Source organism: Hibiscus syriacus, unplaced genomic scaffold (assembly GCF_006381635.1).
Source record: "Hibiscus syriacus cultivar Baekdansim isolate YM2019G1 unplaced genomic scaffold, ASM638163v2 tig00111402_pilon, whole genome shotgun sequence".
Classification (NCBI taxonomy): Eukaryota; Viridiplantae; Streptophyta; class Magnoliopsida; order Malvales; family Malvaceae; genus Hibiscus; species Hibiscus syriacus.
In genome coordinates, this window is record NW_024063082.1 from 6,742,053 (window position 1) to 6,762,314 (window position 20,262).

At 35.5% G+C, this 20,262-nt stretch overlaps 3 protein-coding genes across 6 annotated transcripts; 1 reads left to right on the forward strand and 2 right to left on the reverse strand.

Moving 5' to 3' along the window:
• Positions 1–84: 84 nt before the first annotated feature.
• LOC120161685 (protein HASTY 1-like) lies at positions 85–19,813 on the reverse strand. 3 transcript variants are annotated; one of them, XM_039171897.1, is made up of 22 exons: positions 19,586–19,811; positions 18,496–18,597; positions 18,204–18,347; positions 18,006–18,086; positions 17,849–17,918; positions 17,567–17,637; positions 17,324–17,487; positions 17,165–17,236; positions 16,836–17,073; positions 16,573–16,635; positions 16,182–16,472; positions 15,983–16,096; positions 15,757–15,883; positions 15,507–15,670; positions 15,311–15,412; positions 14,652–14,755; positions 14,272–14,563; positions 13,886–14,130; positions 13,046–13,549; positions 12,633–12,927; positions 12,331–12,514; positions 11,713–12,158 (listed from the first exon to the last, which is right to left on the reverse strand). In XM_039171897.1, the coding sequence occupies exons 1-22, from the start codon at positions 19,703–19,705 to the stop codon at positions 12,079–12,081; spliced, it is 3,627 nt and encodes a 1,208-aa protein (XP_039027828.1). In that variant the 5' UTR covers positions 19,706–19,811; the 3' UTR covers positions 11,713–12,078. The 3 variants fall into 3 exon arrangements, with proteins under 3 accessions (XP_039027829.1, XP_039027828.1, XP_039027827.1); XM_039171896.1 differs by having other exon boundaries at positions 15,501–15,670; positions 19,586–19,810; XM_039171898.1 differs by lacking the exons at positions 11,713–12,158; positions 12,331–12,514; positions 12,633–12,927 and adding an exon at positions 85–210 and having other exon boundaries at positions 13,206–13,549; positions 15,501–15,670; positions 19,586–19,813.
• LOC120161689 (TATA-box-binding protein-like) lies at positions 346–3,485 on the forward strand. The gene is made up of 9 exons (XM_039171904.1): positions 346–558; positions 1,243–1,330; positions 1,444–1,515; positions 1,676–1,726; positions 1,865–1,909; positions 2,044–2,136; positions 2,539–2,640; positions 2,722–2,795; positions 3,099–3,485. Coding segments are annotated over exons 1-9 (606 nt in total). The 5' UTR covers positions 346–478; the 3' UTR covers positions 3,100–3,485.
• On the reverse strand, positions 5,654–8,118 carry LOC120161687 (myb-related protein 2-like). Of its 2 annotated transcripts, XM_039171900.1 has the most exons (6): positions 7,699–8,118; positions 7,523–7,599; positions 6,973–7,030; positions 6,693–6,780; positions 5,846–6,602; positions 5,654–5,806 (listed from the first exon to the last, which is right to left on the reverse strand). In XM_039171900.1, the coding sequence occupies exons 1-5, from the start codon at positions 7,904–7,906 to the stop codon at positions 5,864–5,866; spliced, it is 1,170 nt and encodes a 389-aa protein (XP_039027831.1). In that variant the 5' UTR covers positions 7,907–8,118; the 3' UTR covers positions 5,654–5,806; positions 5,846–5,863. The 2 variants fall into 2 exon arrangements, with proteins under 2 accessions (XP_039027831.1, XP_039027830.1); XM_039171899.1 differs by having other exon boundaries at positions 5,654–6,602.
• Positions 19,814–20,262: the final 449 nt, after the last annotated feature.

Consider the following 20,262-nt stretch of genomic DNA (forward strand, 5'->3'; position numbering starts at 1 on the left):
ATAGGGAGATCTAGGGTACAAAAATTCCCAAATTCATCTAACCACCGCCTCATAAACTGTCAAAACTCTCATCATCCAATCCACACTCTCGAGAAATCCCAATTCGTTTCTCTACTTGGGTCTGTTTCTCTTATTTATAAACTCTAACCAAAGCCTATAAAAGACCCTTCTTTTCAAACATTTCCTCTATTTTTCCCTCTCTTTTCTTTTTGTAGCTTTACACCTTTGTTTCCCGACTTTTTTTTTTTGAAAACGTGTTGAACTTTATTAGATCTGGCTCGATCTGGTTTTGTTTTGGATATTCTGTTCATGACCTCCAAAATTTCTTGATTTCTCTAATTTTAAAACCCTATTTTGTTTATAAACATGTTGAATTTGATTAATTTTTGGTAAAATACGATCTGGGTTTTTTGTTTTTAGATATCTAGAGAAACAATCGAATTCTTGACGAAATTTTGGGGGAGAAGCAAAAAAGGAAATGGCAGAACAAGGAGGCTTGGAAGGGAGCCAACCAGTTGATCTTTCTAAGCACCCATCTGGTATTGTTCCCATTCTCCAGTAAGTCTCCTTGTTGCCTCTCTTTTCTTTGATTCTGACGCGTGCAATTTTATAAGCTGAATGGGATACTAGCGCGTGGATGCTATGATCTTTGGGTTATTGGAGATACGTGTTCAATAAATTTATTCGAAAAAAGGTTGCGTCTTGGGAGCATGCATCTCTAATTCGTGCTAGACCATTTCTTGATGATAAGTTCGTGGAGAGGTATTTCTTGCGTTGGATTGTGTAAGGGAATTTGGTTAGGGGGATGGGTTTTGATCATATATGTGGGAAGAAGGTGATTTAGTTGATATGCATGTGAGCTTGTTAAAAGTATTCAAGACAGATGCTAGACATTAAGCAAATCATGCATATTGGGCAACAAAAGGGAGAAAAAAATTTCAGGTTTTGTAGGATAAACTGGACCACTGATAATATTTTATTATCAATTTACATATATTAAGCTTATTATTATTATTATATATGTATACACATACATACATACACTCAAATATACGTATGTGTGTGTATAGACAGACTCGTACTAAAACATGCATTATGCAGATTACGCAGTGCAACACAGGCAATATAAGAGTTTGAGTGGCTAGAGTGTGCCTTGCATCCTTGACAACCATGCCCTTAATCCTCTATAGATGACTGCAATTGGTATATGGAAATCTTAGTATTAGTATTATTGTTTTTTAGGAACATCGTATCAACTGTGAACTTAGATTGCAAGTTGGATCTTAAGCAAATTGCACTGCAAGCCCGAAATGCCGAATACAATCCCAAGGTATGCTTGGGATGGTTAATTATACTTATTATCTTTTTTTCTTGTTTGTGCAGTTTCTGATCATGCCGCTGGTACACACTTGCTAACCTTTTATTTACCTAATAACCCTACAGCGTTTTGCTGCTGTCATTATGAGAATCAGGGAGCCCAAAACTACAGCTTTGATTTTTGCCTCTGGGAAGATGGTAATTCCTTACTGGAAATTACAGTCACATGCATTTATTTTGTTGCATTCAGCGTCAGAATCCCTAGATAGTAACTAGAGCTTGCACCAATTGCTTGAGCCAAGCATGTTATCACTGTTCAATATTTCATTTACCAAAACAAATTTCCTTGCTTCTTCAGGTCTGCACCGGTGCTAAAAGCGAACAGCAGTCTAAACTGGCTGCAAGGAAGGTATTTATATATCTTTGAGATGTTTGTACCCTTAATTCTGTTCAATTTGCTCTGTGCCTCCATGATATCTATTATTACCATTATGATGCATTGCAATCATGAATTTGACGAAACAGACATTCTATATGTGCTTTTCAGTATGCCAGAATTATCCAAAAGCTTGGTTTTCCTGCTAAGTTCAAGGTACTTCCTCAAATTTTTATTCTTTTCTCTTGTGCAAAACATGCTCATAGATTCTTGTTTATGGACTATATATCTCGCTTCAATGGTAGTGTTTTCTCCTTCTTCTTGTTTACTCTTTTTGTTGTCAATGACAGGACTTCAAAATTCAGAACATTGTGGGGTCTTGTGATGTCAAATTTCCTATTAGACTTGAAGGTCTTGCCTACTCCCATGGTGCCTTTTCAAGTGTAAGTGGCTGTTCCAGTTTGTTGAGTTGTTTCCTTTTATGTTAGAACATTGGTTGCTCATGTTTATAGGTGGATATTTGGGATGTCCAGGTTTGACTTCCTTTTCCCGTTCTGAATGTGTTTATGCACATACAAAGTCTTCTTCTGTGTGCCCCTTAAATTCCATGTAAAATCCCTTATGGCTTTGAAGCTCAGGGAATGATGGCTAAAATTTTTAGTCCTAATTGTTTTGAAACACCCTTTCTAACAGTGTTGAACTAATCTTTTCATTTGGTTAGTGAACTGCTGGAAGCATGAATATTTTGGACTTGGAATTCTTAGGCTTAGATCCTCTTTGTTAGGAGTGAAGACTGGTTTGCTTGGGTCAGTGATTGGAACTTATCTTAATGATGTTTTATGCAGTATGAACCAGAACTCTTTCCCGGCCTAATCTATCGAATGAAACAACCAAAGATCGTGCTTCTTATTTTTGTGTCGGGGAAGATTGTGATCACTGGGGCTAAGGTGATTATGTTGGACTGTTGTTCATCCGTTATTGTTAACTCCCACATAACTTTACTAATTCACTTTGTTTGAATATCTCAGGTGAGAGAGGAGACATACACAGCCTTTGAGAACATATATCCTGTCCTTACTGAGTTCAGGAAGAACCAACAATGGTCATAAACTATACTCTTACTCTTTTTTGTAGTGGTTAACTAGTTATGTTATTCTGACTCTTTATATTCCATGAAGTATCCATGTTCCACAATAGTGTCCAACTCATATTCAGTCATGGATGTGGTGTACTATATGTAAAATATGTGAAAGAAGAATTAGAAAAACTTGAATATGTTCATGGTGGATGCATATTCTAATCCGATAGTCACCCCCAAGTTTGAGCAACATAGTTGACTAATGCCCTTTTTTCTTTTCTTCTCACGCTTGGACTTGCATCTAACTGATCCATAATTTGCTGGCAGATATACCATTGGATGGGACATTCACTCTGTTGTGGATAGGTTTTCCTTTGCATTGTGTTCAGGGTTGGATTCGAAGTGTGAATATTTGAAGAATGGGGATTGGAACCTGGCTTCTTTTGGCTTTGGTTGTCACAATTTTGTCATCTTTTTTCCTATTAAAATCAGTATGGTGTTGCGCTTAAAATGATGGAAAACTCAAAAAGGGAAGAAGAAACAGAGGAAAAAAAAGGGGTTATTCTGGGTTTTCCGTTGTAGACATTTTGCTTTCTATTAAAATAAGCTATGTTAAAATTTTGACCTTTGATCGTTCCTGTTTTTGCCATCTCAGACTCCAGAGCTCACTTGATGCTACAAAGTGTTGAAAATAGGTTGTTTTTTAGTCTCAGATTGGTTGAATTTATGGATCATGAAGATGAAACAATTGGGTTAAACTTTTAAAGTTAGTAGTCGACTCATCATGTGTTTCTTTTGACTCTTCCATTTTGGATGTACAAATTCTTTCTACGTAACAGTAGCTCAAGACTCCATCAAAGGTATGTGAAACCGGCCATTTGTTATAAACTGAAAGAATGCTTCGCAAGTTTTAATGCACTTCTATATCTATATATTAAAATGGTAGGTCCCATTAGCAACCAAAAAAAATGATAGTTTATTCAGCAAAATAAAGAATGATGGTTTATTCAGCAAACAAGGATAGAACGGAAAAGATATTATGAGAATAAATAAAACTTGCACCATAAAGGAGTTGAAGCCAATTTTTACACAAGAAAGAAAATAAGGTAGAAAAGGTAAATTCCATACCACATTATTCAACCAATCCAGGGTCTCTAACATAACCTTCTCCTTCGGATCCTACAATGAAATTGACACATGAAAAATAATTCAAATAGAGTGGAAAATTTTGGGACCTCATGCTTCCAATAAACATTAGTTTCAGTCAGTGAGGAATAAGCTTTCAAGATTTGAAGATTCTTCAATAAGCTTGGTGAGATGAAGCAAAAGAGAGTTTATAAAGAAAAAAGGGGGGAAAGACCATTTAGGCCTCTAAGTACTGTCAGCAGAAAGGGGCCAACTTGATGTTTGACTGAGATGGTTGAATATCATAAAAGGAGCAAGAAGTTCCAAGTACTCAACCAGACCAATTGGAGGTATATATCAAAACATACAGCACATTCCATGTAGTGGAAAAAAAACTTTGGGGGAAAAAAAAACAAAACAAAAAACCATGCAGAAAGTTTACAGTTTTGGGATGTTGGCCCAATCCTTCGTTAGAGAATGCTTTTGTCTTAGTCTCTTTCTCACATACCTTAAAACTTTCCATTTCTCGTTCAATTTGCATCCACCAGGAACTGCTCATAAGAGCCACTAATCTATTTTGATAAACAACAGAAGCAAATAGTAATAATGATCAGCTTCAATTCAATTAATACAATTAATGTAAGAATAAAGTTTAGAGTATCACTGAAGGCAAAGGTGATTCAACGACACCACATGACGACTATGACATACTTTTTTCTTTTCTTTTGGAGAGTATGAGATAAATATTTAGATTACAGTAAGAGCAAACAAATCATTTAAAAGAAGATAAAACTAGTAACTAACTTTCTTATCCTTGATCTCGAATCCATGTTTTGATCTGGTCTCTATACCTTTGCAGCTTCTTGATTTCCTTCTGATTTGCATTATCGGTATCATAAACCTAAACCATGCAATAAAAAACCAACAATCAACAATTTACAGTCAATTTGCTCCACGGAAAGCTAATTACTTGACAAAAAAATCTTTACCTTCTTTAACACCTCTTTCTTCCTCTCTTATCAAGATAAATCTGAAAACAAATTAAATCATTAATGACGAAAAATGATAAAAACAAATTCAATATATTTCAGAAAACACTTCAAAAAGTAGGGAGACAATAGTTATACACTTATTTTGAACGAAAAATTATTTAGGCAACTGTAGGTATAGTTTGGACACTTATTTCTACATTAAGCCTTTTTTAAATCATTTTAGCATTTGTAATACCATAAATTTAAGTTTTCATCTTTTATATCATAATCCCTTTAAACTATTAAATCGGGTTTAATTTTATTTAAAAATATTTAGACTGATCATTTTAGAAGATATTAATTAAGTTAATTAAACACATGGTATGTCAATTAAAAACACTGTTTTATCACATTGTATTTTAATGAAATTAAAATTATTTAATAAAAAAACTATCATTTTTTTAATATGATCAAATCATGCTTAACTGTCTAATATCAACGTCCTTTCATAGGTTACAATAATAATGATGCCAATGGAGTTAAAATTCAATCCACAAATAATACCTTCAATAGCTCCAGAACATTTTTCAGTTTTAACATTAGATTCTCGATTTAATCCTTAGCAAGTAATGAGCCTTTTCTTTTTACTTTATAAAAAAAATTATGTAAATGCATAATGTTGCTATTAAAAATCCAATCATTTAAGTAAGTTTAATATAATAGTTAAAAGTTATGTAAATGCATAATGTTCCTGTCATAAACGTTAGATGTTCAAAAAGAAAAACAAAACAAAACTGCATCGCGTTGCTGGAAATATGTATAATGTTTATGTAGTTGTTGCAAGTTATTCAAGTACAAGATCGAATGGATTTTGGTCTGAACCTGAATCACAATCAGCAGCATTCCTTCACCATGTTTAATCCAAATTCTATTATAAATATAATCAACTTCGCCTTCTTCACTCATATCTGGTCATGAAAAGCTCAACAAATCTTTTCAGCTCCAGCTGAGACCATTCAGATCGAACTCTTTACACCTGGAAGCTACGTCATTTTCTTCCTCAACATTTAAATCAAGCTTTGTTGCAAAGTAATGGAGTCCATCTTCTCCATTTATGTTGTTGTTGTTGTTGTTGTTGAAGCCGTTACTTTTCTCTCCTTGTAATCCTACCGTCATCGACAAATCACTGCCACTGGAGCTTCTATCTGCAAAAAGCATGTTTTTTTCTGCAATTTTGCCTATTGAAGATTGAACGATTTTGGTCTCCTTTATTTCTTCGGACAGCTTCAGCTCGGTTTGCCGCAACCATGGATCTTCTGCTATAAGATTGTATGGTCTTAAGCAAATCCCATTGTTGTGTATTTCGTATTCTTTCTGAGATCCTTCTATGGAGGTCAAACAACTGTCGATCGAACAATCCGCCGGCGGATTTGTCTGTGTTTTCGTGTGGCATAAGCCCTGCAAATCTTTCAAATCCAAAAGTGTTGGATTCAAGTATTGGTTAGACACTTTAGACACCAGCTCGGATAATTGTACTTTGGCTGCTTCAACTTCGTGTCCAATAGAACCCGGATTTTGTCTTCCAAGAGTCTCTTGAGCTTTCTCCAACACTGACTGTAAGTACTTCCCTTGAGCCTCGATCCGAAGCTGTAAATGTCGCTGCACCTCGAGCTGTTCGTGCAGTTGTCTCTGGACTTCGATTTGCATTTGCAGTGCTTTGCCAATCTGTAAGCCTCTGGTTGTGTTATGAACATCAGAATCAGTATATAAAGAACTAGATGGATGACTGAAATCCAGAACTATGAAACTTCATTAATGTTCTTACTTGTTTGTTTGAGGTCCAACAGTTAAGTTATTCATTTGAATCCCATTTGCCTCAGACATTTTGTCTACTGCTGCCATTGCCACCGCACCTATATCCATTGAGTTAAAACAATTAATCTTCAAAAATGAAAGCTCTCAACAGGATCCGTTGTCCAGAACTCGGATTTGATGAAAATTCGGACACAAGTATTGGAATACGATCCTATAAGGATCCTCCAAATACATAGAAATCGTAGATAAATCGAACTTATCGGTCTGAAAGAGGAACACTGTTTTCTCACCTATTCTGTTACTGCCACTATTAACTTGCCCATGGGGATTTTTACTGAGCCTGTACTTCTGCAACCAAAATGTGAGAATTTACTTAGCAATTGTAAAAGTTTAAGTTACCAGACTAAAAGTGTGACGATTTCCGAATCACCGGATTCTGGAGACATTGTGGCAGTTTCAAGTTCAGATTGATCAGGAGGATTTAGTGGACAATGAGGCAGGTCGGGAACCGACCAAGACATTATTACAGTTCCAATACCAAATTGATAATTGGAAGGGACAAGTTGAAAACCAATCGAGATGAGACATTCTGGTAGCTCCTAGATCATATTGAAAGGTTTCACTCGGAGAATTCGGAAAGGGCATTACTTTCGGACTGCCGGCTGGGAAAGACGACCAGGGATCGGTGAAGACCAGTTTCAGTCCCACAAACTTGGTGCAAGCTAAACAGGTCACCAACATTTTGTTGTGGAAAACAAGGTTTATCCATCTAGATTTTTTCATAGAATGGCCTCTAGATTCTATGAACACAACTTTCATGATAATTTAGATATAAATTACCTGAAGGTGACTCTTGAGATGGTATAAAGTAAGGCCAGGAATCCCCATTAATTTCAATACTGTTTTGGGAGTAGCCTCTGCAGCAAAAAAAAAACAGCTATTTGTACCAGTCTAATGCACTTTATGTACCAGCACTTTTATTCCAATTCCAAGCAACATAGCATGAATTTACTTACTGTCTGCTCCTCCGAGCTGATTGACAGCTTCAATGAAGCGTTCATGGAGATCAGGCGTCCACTTAAGTCTCGGCTTCGCATCGGTCGAGAGGACAAGACCCGAATCTCCGGTGCCATTTCCACCTTGCAGTAACAAATGCCTCTCTGGAATCGCCATTCTCAAAGAAGCCTGCGTGATCTTGCCTTGTTGTTGATGATGGTGGTACATTTGCAATCTCCGAATCCGAACTCAAAACTCGATTTAAGCTTGTTTTATCCTATGAAGCAAAAGATACAGGACACGTACCACGGGTTCACGACGTCTCCCCTAATGGCCAGTTCTTACAAGACAAAGGTGACCCCAACCATGGCTTTTATAAAGCAGTTTTTAGAATAATAGAATCTGGGACATTGCTAGATGGCAACACCATGACCTGATCCATTAGTAACACAAAACCAACTTTCTAAAATACCTCAAGAACTTGAATTAGGTACTGGGAATTGATCCACCATTTTCGCCCTACCCCACTGGCAAAAGCCCAAAGAACCTTATTCCCCAGGGGGATGACTTGCATTAGGGGAATCCACTAACTTTGTTTATTTGAGTCTCTGCAATCATAATGGATTCTCTCAGTTTTACAATTAACTAATGAGATTATAACCAAGTTTTAGTTCAATGTTATCTATGTCAAAGGGAGTTTAGATGGAGACATGCACATAAAAGAAAGATTTTAACTGGTTTATATTTGCAGAATGTAAAGAAGAAGAAGAAGATTCTTTTGACTGAAGCACCTTGAAACTATGGAATTATATACATGGAAGAAAGATGCTTTTCCTTGGAGATTGTTTGATGGCAAAGGAATGGAATATGGAATACGTCCCATGATTTGTCTGCTACACCAAGTTTGGTACTTTGTTCAACTTCTATTTTTCTTCAAAACATATATGGACACGAGTACGAAAATACGGTTCTCCAAATCTATGAAAAAAACTAAGCATTAATTGTACAACACTCAACTCTGAGTCCAATTAATATAGATAGAGTTCGGGATGGAACGGAGTCAGAATATCAACTTAAAGGAGACAATATAATTAATAATAGAACATGTATACTGTTCTCGGACGAAGCATAACTTCATCTCTAGAAAAGGGTATTTCGATATACGAAAATAGATAAAACCGATTATATTCATATCAGACACTGAACTTCGAGACCGAGTAAGTATAGTTTAGAAGATGGGGATGGGGACCCTTATACTTTAGCTTTCTTCAATGGGCATATAAGTGTTAAGACAGCCGCCTCTCAAATGGCGAATCCTAAGCATGTCGGGGACCCGATGAAAAGGCAGGTATTTTTGTATTTGCATTTGTTGAAAAAACATGGCATGACAATCCCTGTCCCTGAAAACGACAACTTGCCATTGACCCTAATGCCTTTGTCTGGTTTTTCTTTATTCTCCTTTTATGAATCTATAAACTCTTCTTTCTCCATTTTCATGACTTTTTTATGATCTTATCTTAATTAATCTGTTATTATCATTCCACGTTATTTATATATGGTAATGTCAGCTGAATATATATATATATATATCCATGAAAGCATGCAAATTATTCCCTTTTTCTTTCCTTCTTCCTGCATGATCTGACACGTAGAAAACATGGAATTATGCATTCTTACATGTGATCATGCTTGCCAAAGAAGTTTTAGTTCATAATAGGATGGAGTTTCATTTTTAAAACTTAAGTTTGATCAGAGATAAAGATTAGATCATTTGAACTCGCTCGATTAGCCTTGTAAGTATTCACTCTTGAGATTTATTTAGTTATAATATTTGCATGATCAACAGCTAATGAAGAATAAATTCGTAATACTTAGTTATAGAGACTAAATCTGGCAAATAGTATAAACCAGCCAAATAGAGAAAATTAAATAAAACTTGTTGAAGAATAATGATATATATATATATAAGGATACTCCGTTAAAATGAGTGCTTGAAAATTTTCTAGTAGTAAACAAAAAGTAGATTTTAGGGTTGGTTTCAAAGCAATTATAAGCTACATATATTCCTTCGACTCTTCGTTTTGTTTAAGCAGTGGAGAATCCATAAATAATTTTTAGGGTAAACACACACATATATATATATATATATATTATAATTTTTTCGTATAGAACACAAATAAAATTTCAAGGTGGATAGGACACCATCAATAAAATAAACAATTAATATAAAAAAATCGAATTTCAAGTGTCCGCCTTGAACGTACATCCGCCGTTGCTTTCAAATATTTATGTTTCACACTCGTTTCCTACACATATTCAAGAACGAGTTTAGGGATATATATCTTCTCACAACTCTTCAAATATATGAGAAAAATTTAAAATTTATTCGAGATTTATATTCGAATTCGAGTAATATAAAATTCTAATAATGTCTTTCACATTAGTTTCAACTGGACTTTTTAGGAAATCAATTGATTCTGATATGTCAGAATATATTTATGCAGTTTGAGAGAATCTATAAATACTTGGTCTCAAAAGTATTAAAAGCAGAAACCTAATACAGTTTGATGGCATGTGGATAGGAATATAATTGCAGACTAAGCATTATCTTTTGAGATTAATTAAAGACGTAAAACATTACCCAACAAATCTAAACCCATTTCTTTGGATTGAACCAAATTTGAAGAATGAGAATTCCTATTGTTCTTGTTCAAGTTTTATATATTATTTCTTTTCCATTTATCAGTTAGAACTTTGTTGAAAGACAAGTATTTTTGTTGAGACGAAACAAGTAGTTGTGCATTTGTTGTACAAAAAAGTGCATGTAAATAAACCATTTGTAGGACCAAAAACACAAGTTTCCAGTACTTCACTTCGTGCCTGATAAGGACACAATCATCAATGTTCCAACATTTTATTACATAAAAAGTAGTTAACATTCTCTGATGTTTCTCAAACTGAAAGTTCAGTCCTTTTGTCCATATATCCAGCTCCAAATATTTCATGCACAAATCAATTGAAATTTGTGTCTTTCTTCCTGTACTTTAAACATTTCATTTTTCCTTTTCATTGATTCTCAGTGTTAATATAATTTTACTTTGTTCCCCCCCCCCGGGAAGACTACAGAAGATGCTTGGGACAGAGAATATATGGGTGAGAATATGAGATTAAAGGGGGGCTGGTTTCAATCATAAGCCTGACACGTGTGTAAGATGGTTATTGGTCAGTCAGGAGCATTGGGGTGGAATAAAAAAGTGAGAAATGACCACGGAATGGTATTCCCATTGTTGAAAACAAGCCACAGGAATTGGAATGTAGGAATCCTAACTCAAACTAAAGCCATTGAGTCATATTCTCAAGTCAAGATTCTTTATATATATATTGGGGATTATTCCTCTCTGCTAAAAGCCGCAGAAAATGGGTTCCCTCCATCCCCAATCTTCTACTTTTAACTGATTTTGTAGGATGCTTTTCATCATTCATCATTTACAGTTTACATGTCCTCTTTAAGTTGAGCCACTTTACAAAGAAATTATATGCCTCCTTTGCATATTACTATCCTTTTATCATTCATATATATATATATATGATTTTTTACCCGTATATATCTCTTCATTTTTTTATTGTGGATCCCAACCATTTATTTACATTCATCAAATGATATTAAATCGGTGTAAAAATCGATGTAAAACTTGGATCCTAACTCATTTTAGATATATGTGACATGCTTATTAGAAAAGCATTGATATTAAATAAATTTATTGCATCAGATACATTTTTAAGCACCAAAGAATATGGTTCCAACTCCAACGGGAGTACATAAAACTTCGAGGGTTGGCATGCGATTTAGATTATATATTATACTACCCTCCATTGCCAACCCCATATAACTCTAAAAAAGCCGAGCTGCCCAACCCATGGACAGGAAGCTTTAACTATTTTATATATTATGCATAAGATAGTAACTGAAATAGCTGTAAGTGTACACACACATGGAAAGCTCTTTCAACACATGGAGTCATGTGTTTTACGCATTTCTTTGAATGACGTTTCAATTTCATAAATATATGTACTCGTATCCATACACGAACTTACGCCGAGTTCAAGCGACATAACTTTAAACATAGGAATATCAGATTGCCACCACCAAAAAGTATAACAAGTTTGAACATACAATCAGCCAAAGATATGAAAGAAATATTCCAACTTACACGGTTGCAGAATCATATGAGCCATAACCACCCTGGATGAATTGATTGCATAACCACTAATAAATAACCCCACACCCCAAAAAAAAAAAGATTCAGTATACCTCGATGTTTTACCGTGTCTGTAGGAGATGTTCATCTTTTTTTTTTCTGGATTAAATTTTCTGTACAATACTCAAATCCGAAAACCCTTCACAAAATAGCTGCCAATCCCACAGTTTCCCCCTCATCAATTCTATTTTCTGGAGCATTGAGTGAACTGCGTGGCCTTGCTGAAAGGTGGAACATAATAAAATTAGTCAGGACATGTCACAGAACTTACTCGGAGGTTCCCTCCTAATCCGCGTTAATGATCTAAAAGGTTAAACATGAAATTACTTGGAACAACCTTTACTCGGATTAGAGGGAAAGAGAATGCAATATGATGAAAAATTGAGTGAATACCTGTGACATTTGTTATAATGTTTACACTTTTCTGAGCAGCAAGAGCTTTTAAGTTGTTCCCGGTAGCTAATAAAAGAAAGCTCTTCATATGCTGCTTTTGTTCTTTTGGACTAGCCGTTTTAGTCAAGGCTTCTTCGAGGGCATGTAAATCGTTGGAGCTAATACAAGGAAGGGAGAGTAAAATCTGGTATAGTCCAATGAAGACATCCTTATGTTAGCGTTTCAAGACATTAGTTCAAAAAGCCTGTAAGATCAAGAGTGTGTCCACTTAATACTATGAAGTGATTAGATCCGAAGCTAACCTGTCTGGGAGCCGGTTTTCTGTCACATAGATATATGAATATTTCGCGGCAGAGGTTAACGAGATCAGCACTGATAAAAGCGTTTGACTCGAGTGCCAGACCTCGAATGGCAGCAGAAAATAGATCTCTCGAAACAAATTCCTGGAGATCCGCATTGTTCGTGAATATAGCTAGAAGAACCACAGCAGCTGAGAAAGAACAGGCTTTGGTCACTGCTTCACTGTCTGTCCAAGAAAATGCTTCCAGTGAAATTTGCAACATCGGGATTGCCAGGCTTTTATGCTTTAAAAGAAAACTGCAATAAGAAGTAACCGTTGAGAAAACTAGATTCTATGGAACAGCTAATAATGAAGATGTAAAAGTATAGTCACATGTCAAGAGTAAAAGAAATAACTAATGGGTGTATTTCATACCCGACCATAGAGCCCGAAGCAAATGCATCCAAATCTTTCAAAGAAGACGTGTCGATGCGGCCAACATGACCAGAATGTTCCAGCGATGGAAGGCTGGCATTTAATCCGGGTGATGCTATAGTAGAAAGGAGCAAACATATCTCACGAGTTAAATCTCGAAGTAGTTTCTCCTCCATTACTTCCACTTTTAAGTCTGACCCAGTGAGAATCCCATGATTATCAGGGACCTTTGCCCGGCCTTCATGCAAAAGACCAGACCATGAACAGCTCAGAGCTTGATGACAATGAACAAATAACGGGTGCAGTAGCTTTTGGAGCCATATCTCCCACATATCCGGAGGACAGGACTTAACTAGTGGAATCAAAATAGAATGAACAAGCTGTCGTATATGTCTGAACTCCATTGACTGTATATTCTCAATTAGAGTTAAAGCAACAGAATCGACATCCATGCACTTGAAAAATGGATCCCCGATGGTTGTAGATAGGCCCAATACATTGTACCTATGATTATGGAAGACATGTTAGCACAGATTTGAAAAGACATGATGAGCAGATGATGACTGATAAGTTTGATTTTCAGTCAAGTAGCTGCACTCTATGATGCTACAACTCTTTATTTTGCTTGAAGTACCCGTGTCCGACACATATCAGACATCAGTGTAGGGATATGACCCTTCAAGATTCTCCATATATATATGGAAAAAAGGAAAAATTAAGCATACATGTATCCACACTCCTACTTGAGTCCAAGTAACAAAGGACAAGCTAAAATCTCAATACTAATACATAAACAATTTTGTAAGTTAGATAGAAATGTGCAAAGATGCCATTACTTACCCACTATCTCGGATACCCTTTAGCCAATTTCTTATGTCAGCCTCATTTGGTTCGGTATATCCTTCCTTATTCACATCAAACTGAGGTCCATCTACGAAGGTTAATGTACCCTTTAAAGATTTCAGGTTCCCACCACCGAGAAGACTGGATCGCTCCACATCACTCATGCTCATTGCTGCTTTGATTTCTCCAGGTAACATTTGGAACACAGACGGTGACCAAAGGGAATGCATACCACGAAGCAGCTGCAAATGATAAAACAATGTTTGCCCTGTTATCTCCCAGATGAGATTCAATTAATACAATAGGGTCATTGTTTAACAAGTAATGCAACAAAGAAAAATCTGTAAGAAAATATAGGTTGGTTCTTCAATACAATATCATACTTTTAAGAGAGGAGGAAGCATCCACGAAAGATGTGAAGCTATCGGATGTGGTGTAGAATTTTCTGTTGAGCTTTTTTGTAAGTTCAAATTGCCTTTCCTCATTCCACTCCTCTTAAGTGCTTTCTCGAAGAATGTCACAGTGTGGAAAAGTGACCACATAAATGCTCTCTCGGAGCATAAACGAACTAGACCAAGAGGTTCAGACAAGTAATTATTTTGCCATTCTATCTGTATCCACTGTTGGCTCATGGGTTCAAGTAACCATGCCAAAACTTCTTGCTGCTGTTGACTCCTGCTCCATTTCAAGAAAAATTGATAACAATGAAAACAAAAGAAGCTGGCTTTACAAGATGATTGAGACACTTGAAGCAAGTAATTACCCCGCAGCAGAAGCCATTACAAGAAATGCTTCACCAAGAAGATTATGTTCACCACGAAGCAAACGACCTTCTCTTTGCAAATGTGCCATTGTATCAGCAATACCCTGAATATTGGGTATAACGCTTAATTATGATAGCTATAACGCTTAATTATCTAAACCTTTGTGACAGATTCTACTGGATTTCCTTATGAAGCGCACTTAAGTTTGTATCTACTTAAGGATTAAGTGGACTTTTTCTGCTCTAATTTAACAGCTATACAAGCAGTCATAATGTCTTCCTACAGCAAACAAAACCGAAGCTCGCTTTTGGATATGGAGAAATATTGGGGAGATCCTTAAAAAATAAAACAAATAAAAAGAAAGTGTTCGTTTTTAAGGAACACGATTATCCTAATTTATCTATTCAATTAAAGTGGAAGGAACAGGAGTTCGTATATAACAGGTTTTTAACCCTAATGACAAGCTAGAAACTTGTTAATACTACACAAAAGTGATTTAGTGGAGTTTTCTGCAGCCCAAAAAAGGCGATCTAAAGGTTAAGCATCTGAATTTTTCATTTCAGTTTGAGAAAAAGTCAGCATTTTCAAACTTAAAAAAAACTTCAATTAAATATATTATCATCTTGCTCAACAGATAAAAAAAAGAAACACCAGTCACCTTCATGTGAGGCAGAACACTTTTATCAGCAGCTTTTGCTATTCGAATAAATGACGTACAAATCTGCAACCTTGCATGCCGAGTGCTGCTTGTAGAAGGATCCTACCAAACAAAAGATTAAGGTAAAAAAAATTTTGTGGTCCTTATTGCAAGCAATAGCGTGAAACAAATAAAAAAAAAACATGAGAACCTTAACAATAAAAGGAAGTGAATTTAAGAGCTCAAAAAGCTTATTGATGACACTGGCAACTGCATTGGGAAAATACTTGAGGAAGGGACCCATTGCATCTAGATAGTGGCCAAGTACTTCCACAAGGGCCGGCTCAGTCCAGTTCAAAGAAAGAAGTTCCCGGAGTAAATCTTCAATTCACAGTAAATAGAATTGTTCAGTACGTATCCTATGCTAAACCAAGAACCTCTGATAAATAAGAATTTTTTTAGCAAACCTTCAAATATTCTACATAAAGCTGAATGAACTTCTGAACTACCCCCGGGAAATTGATTTGATCCGTCAAAAATAGAACTAACAACATTTTCCAGAGCCATTTGCATGCTTTCCATCACAGCCAAATCCTGGAAGTTAAAAAAGATATTAACAACGAAAATCTAAGTCTCAACATATGGACAAGGTATCATAGAAAGGACAGAAATGAAAAGGGTTGGCAACATAACCTGAACAGGCATGGGAGAATTCAAGAGGTTCCTAATGATCATAATAATTCTTTCAGAAACTTTAGCAGCAGCCACAAGAGGCTTGTTGGAAGCAATAAGCTTGATTAACTCAAGCTGCAATCATAAAAGTATGGTTTTACAATCAAAAGTAGCAAATCTAGATCTAGATATAAACAAATCCGAGGTTAAGAGAGCCTACCAGCCTAGAACGGTAAGAGCCAAAGTCACCCTTGTCTTCAAAATCATCACTCCACAATTCCAAAACTCCCAAAGAAAGGGTTGTTCCAGTGACGAGCTTTTCTTTCCTAAGCATGCGTTGGAAAGATATATCGAGAATTGTACTACAAATATTGTCATTCAGAAAAGTTAAAATCTTTCTTTTTCCATCGTCAACCTGAGCCAAAGTGAAGTCTGCATTAGTAGCAGTCGACCCATCTCCAGATGAATGTACTGAAAGCTTTGGCTTTGACATTGAATCCCTCATTAGCGCCTGGAGAAACAAGCCACCACGAAATTTATTTGAAGTTAGCTATTTGTTATTCATGCTTTCCTATTACAAGTTACAACAATTTATGGAAACTTCCACATACCAACCAAAATTGCAGAGACTGATTATGAAGAGCTAGCTTAAAATGTTGAAAAAACCCGAGCATCTGAAAGATAAAAGTAGAACATAACTAGAAGATATTACTCATTAAACAAGAGTAGCAGAAAAATAATTAGCAAATGAAAATGTCTTACAAAACTATGCCGCAATCTTAGGAGACTTGTTTGTAAAATACACTTCAGTTGAATTAAAGATAAAAAATAGCAATCTTACAAAACTATGCAGCAATCTTTTGACAGTCATTACCTTCTGTAGATAAAGAGAGAATGTAGCGCTATCTCCAAGAACACATTGCAAGTTTGAGGAACCCAAAGACACCATACTTTCACATACATATTCAGCGAACTCGTAGTCATTTTCATCTATAGCTGCACCAGCTGAGCTAGACCTAACCAAAAAATCTTGGGATACATTCATCAAGATTTGAAAGATGTTACTCATCGCAGAATCAAAGTCAGAAGCAGAGTCATCCGTAGGTCTCTTTCTGCATGTCAGAATCGAGAGTTCATAATGGCAAACAGTAGTCTTCTAGGAGAGAAAATCCATATCATAATCAAGCAAATCCTATAGCATACCTCGGAGAGACAAGTTTGAAAAACTCACAAGCATGAAGGCGAAAATCGGGAGAAGAAAGTAGAAAACAGCACCTGTGAAAATAGGGGAGTATGAGTAAAGAAGGGATCGCCCCAATGATTAAAAATCATCTTTTGAGAAGTAAAAGAAGAATATCATACCCGTGAATGATGCCATATTTAGCAAGATCGGACAAAGGAGCCCATTCAGCATATGCATTTACAGCATTTAAAGTAGCTGTTACAGCAGCTGCATGCTGTTTTGCGATATCTAGCTGTTGTCTACCCAACTCATTCATTGCCGCTCCATAATGCCTTTCCAGTAACTGGATTGAGAGTTAAAGATGATAAAATAATGCTAAAAGAATCAATGTATATTCCAGGAAAAGATGGAGGCATACATACAGTAAACAATAGTGGCAAAATTTCTGGCAAAGACTGAGTAAGACCACGTAACAGCAACCTACGCCGATCACCTGAATGATAAATTGAAGAAGCTTAAAACATCATATGATATATTGATATATATAATATCACTCTCATAATGAAAAAAAGAAGAGAAAAGAAATGAGCATTCCATTTGCAATGTTTCAAAGAAAGCAGAATTGCGACATCTTGGGTGCCGAAAAATAAAATCATTCAGTTTTAGAACAAAAACAAAATCGAAGTCAAGGTAAGAATATAAACCTTCCAAATCTTCATTGTGGACTGTAATATCTTCAGGAAGCCATCTCAGCATCATGGAGACCAACTCAGCCTAAAATGGAAACCAACAAATTCATCCAAAGCATGATTCAAGAATACAAAAAGATCATGACTAAATGTAAGTTGCAAGGAGCTTTACTTGTACATGGCCTTTGCTGGATAGGGAAACTAGAGAGGGAAGCAGCTCTTGCCAAAGATTTACAAATTCTCTTCTAACAATCTGTCAAACAACAAATATACATTAACACACACACATAAATCTATAGTTATATAACTGAAAAAATGATAACCAGATGCACATAAAATAAGTCAAAAGCTAAGGCAATGTGGTGAAAACCTCAGCAACAAGTGCAGCAGTTTGACTTTTCAAAGCCCATTCCTCACAAGTGTCTGCAATTTCAGACATTAAATCAAAAGCAGCATTTGCAAAGTTTCTATGTTCTGAAGGACCAAATTCCTCCCACCGAAACCGAACCACGTGCTGCACAGAGATTAAGAAGCTAAGTATCTTATTTTCAAGACAGGCTTATCATCATAATTAACTCATTGGTAACCTAAAATTTAATTTTTCGAAGTGAGCATGCAACATGAACAGAACGGGAGGAGGAAAGCTGTGAGTGAGCTCAAACCTGTAGCATTTTAAATGCATGTAACCGAATCTCAGAAGACCAATCTTTTTTTACTAAAAGGAATGATGTGTTCACCAAAACCCGTATATCTCCTGCTTTAATCTGCAAATATTTAAGAGAGAGAAATCAATTGGGTAATGATGTGGAAGTAAATAGTGCAGCAAATTAGATTTTGCAATGTTTGCAAGCTTCATTTGATAAACTCTTTTCATAGGAAGACTTTAGCCCCTTTTTACGGTTTCTTTTCTTCATAGTTTTAGAGCTCACTTTTATTACTGATCACGAGGCAAAAGTTGATCAACCAACACTATCCTAAAAAAATGCAAGATAATCGCTAAGAACTGACTGCTTTCCGAATCATAGTTATAAAATTCAGCAGGATGCATAATTATTGATTCTAGTTGCCAAAGTCCTAAAATCCCAATCATATTACTAATGGAACATCTAAATGCCACAAAGATGAACTGTTTCTAGACTGTTAAAATCATTCTAAAGGATTCAAACAGTACAAACTTATAAAAAGAACAAAAAAAAAGACCCAATCACAGGTAGTCAAAATTCAATCCAATATCCATACAAACACCGGATACTTATCCTAAGCAGATGAAAACCACAGAATAGCAGATAAAATGCATGTAAAAGCTGCAAAAAGCAGATTTTAAAACCTCCATAGAGTAGAGACCAAAAGTTAATCAATGCCTGCTCAAAAGTTTGACACTCAACCAAAACCCGTTTGAAAAAATGAAAAAAAATAAGGGAATGCACAAAGATCAGACCATTATTATCAAAAATGCCAGCTAAGGGAGATCTATTAGTTCCATAAAAGCAAATTTCAATGAACTCTTTAGAGTAAACCCTTAAAACGCAATTGAACCACTAATCAATCCTAGAGAAAAAAATAAAACAAAAAACAAAGTTCATAAATTTCCCAACATTACACAAATTCAAAACTAGTCTAATGAATCGCTGTTCGAAACTTCCACAATGATGTCAACTTCCAAATAAGTATTCATCATAACAAAATTGATTAATTTACATGCAGAAACAACATTTGACAAATATTTATCATGAAGAGAGAGACAGAGAGTACGGATTCAAGGTAAAAAGAAGCGGCTTTGCGAGCATCGGGAGTAGAGTTCCAATCAAGAGCAGCAACAATCGCTCTGGCCACATTGTTTACTATGCTGTTGTCGTTGTTTCCTTCATCCATTATTTTTCTATGCTTTTTCTTTTACTAAAACTGTAATCTTTCTAGGATTTTTGTTGAAGGCTCTATGCTTTGATGGTTGACGGTTTCAGAGAAAATAGAAATTGAAAGGGTTCTGTTTTGAACGAAAAAATAAGGGTTTTTATCAAAGTCGGGGAAGGTTTTAACTTTTTGACAGTTCTCGCGTAATCGTTTGCAGACTGCAGTATTGCTCAAGTTAATTTAAAGGGTAAACTACATATATTATCACTTAACTTTAGTCATATTCTTATTTTGGCCAATAAACTTTTGAAATTTCGATTTTATCTCTCAACTTTGACATTTCTTTCGATTTTTATCATTTCGTCATTATTTATTTGCCAATGTTATAACAAATCTCTATTATTTTCAAAATCATATAAATCTTGTAAATTTTCTTTTAAATTTATAAAAATGCCTTTAAGATATTTTTTCAAAAAATTTTAACTCAACTTTTTAATTTTTTCTTATTTTTCAATAGTGAAATACTTTCTTCAAAATCTTAATAGTGGAAAAATGGAGAAGAAAGATATGAGCAATAT

What these genes read in the sequence shown, in the direction of transcription:
- LOC120161689 (XM_039171904.1), top strand. Translation starts at nt 479, where the DNA reads ATGGCAGAACAAGGAGGCTTGGAAGGGAGCCAACCAGTTGATCTTTCT. An exon ending in TTTTTGCCTCTGGGAAGATG is followed by an intron (nt 1,516 to 1,675) that starts GTAATTCCTTAC and finishes TTGCTTCTTCAG; the next exon opens with GTCTGCACCGGTGCTAAAAG. An exon ending in TTGTGATCACTGGGGCTAAG is followed by an intron (nt 2,641 to 2,721) that starts GTGATTATGTTG and finishes TGAATATCTCAG; the next exon opens with GTGAGAGAGGAGACATACAC.
- LOC120161687 (XM_039171900.1), bottom strand. Translation starts at nt 7,906, where the DNA reads ATGTACCACCATCATCAACAACAAGGCAAGATCACGCAGGCTTCTTTG. An exon ending in TCAGCTCGGAGGAGCAGACA is followed by an intron (nt 7,600 to 7,698) that starts GTAAGTAAATTC and finishes TTTTTGCTGCAG; the next exon opens with AGGCTACTCCCAAAACAGTA. An exon ending in ATCTCAAGAGTCACCTTCAG is followed by an intron (nt 7,031 to 7,522) that starts GTAATTTATATC and finishes TTTTGGTTGCAG; the next exon opens with AAGTACAGGCTCAGTAAAAA.
- LOC120161685 (XM_039171896.1), bottom strand. Translation starts at nt 19,705, where the DNA reads ATGGATGAAGGAAACAACGACAACAGCATAGTAAACAATGTGGCCAGA. An exon ending in ATTCTCCCATGCCTGTTCAG is followed by an intron (nt 15,884 to 15,982) that starts GTTATGTTGCCA and finishes TTTAACTTCCAG; the next exon opens with GATTTGGCTGTGATGGAAAG. An exon ending in GTAATGGCTTCTGCTGCGGG is followed by an intron (nt 14,564 to 14,651) that starts GTAATTACTTGC and finishes GAAATGGAGCAG; the next exon opens with GAGTCAACAGCAGCAAGAAG.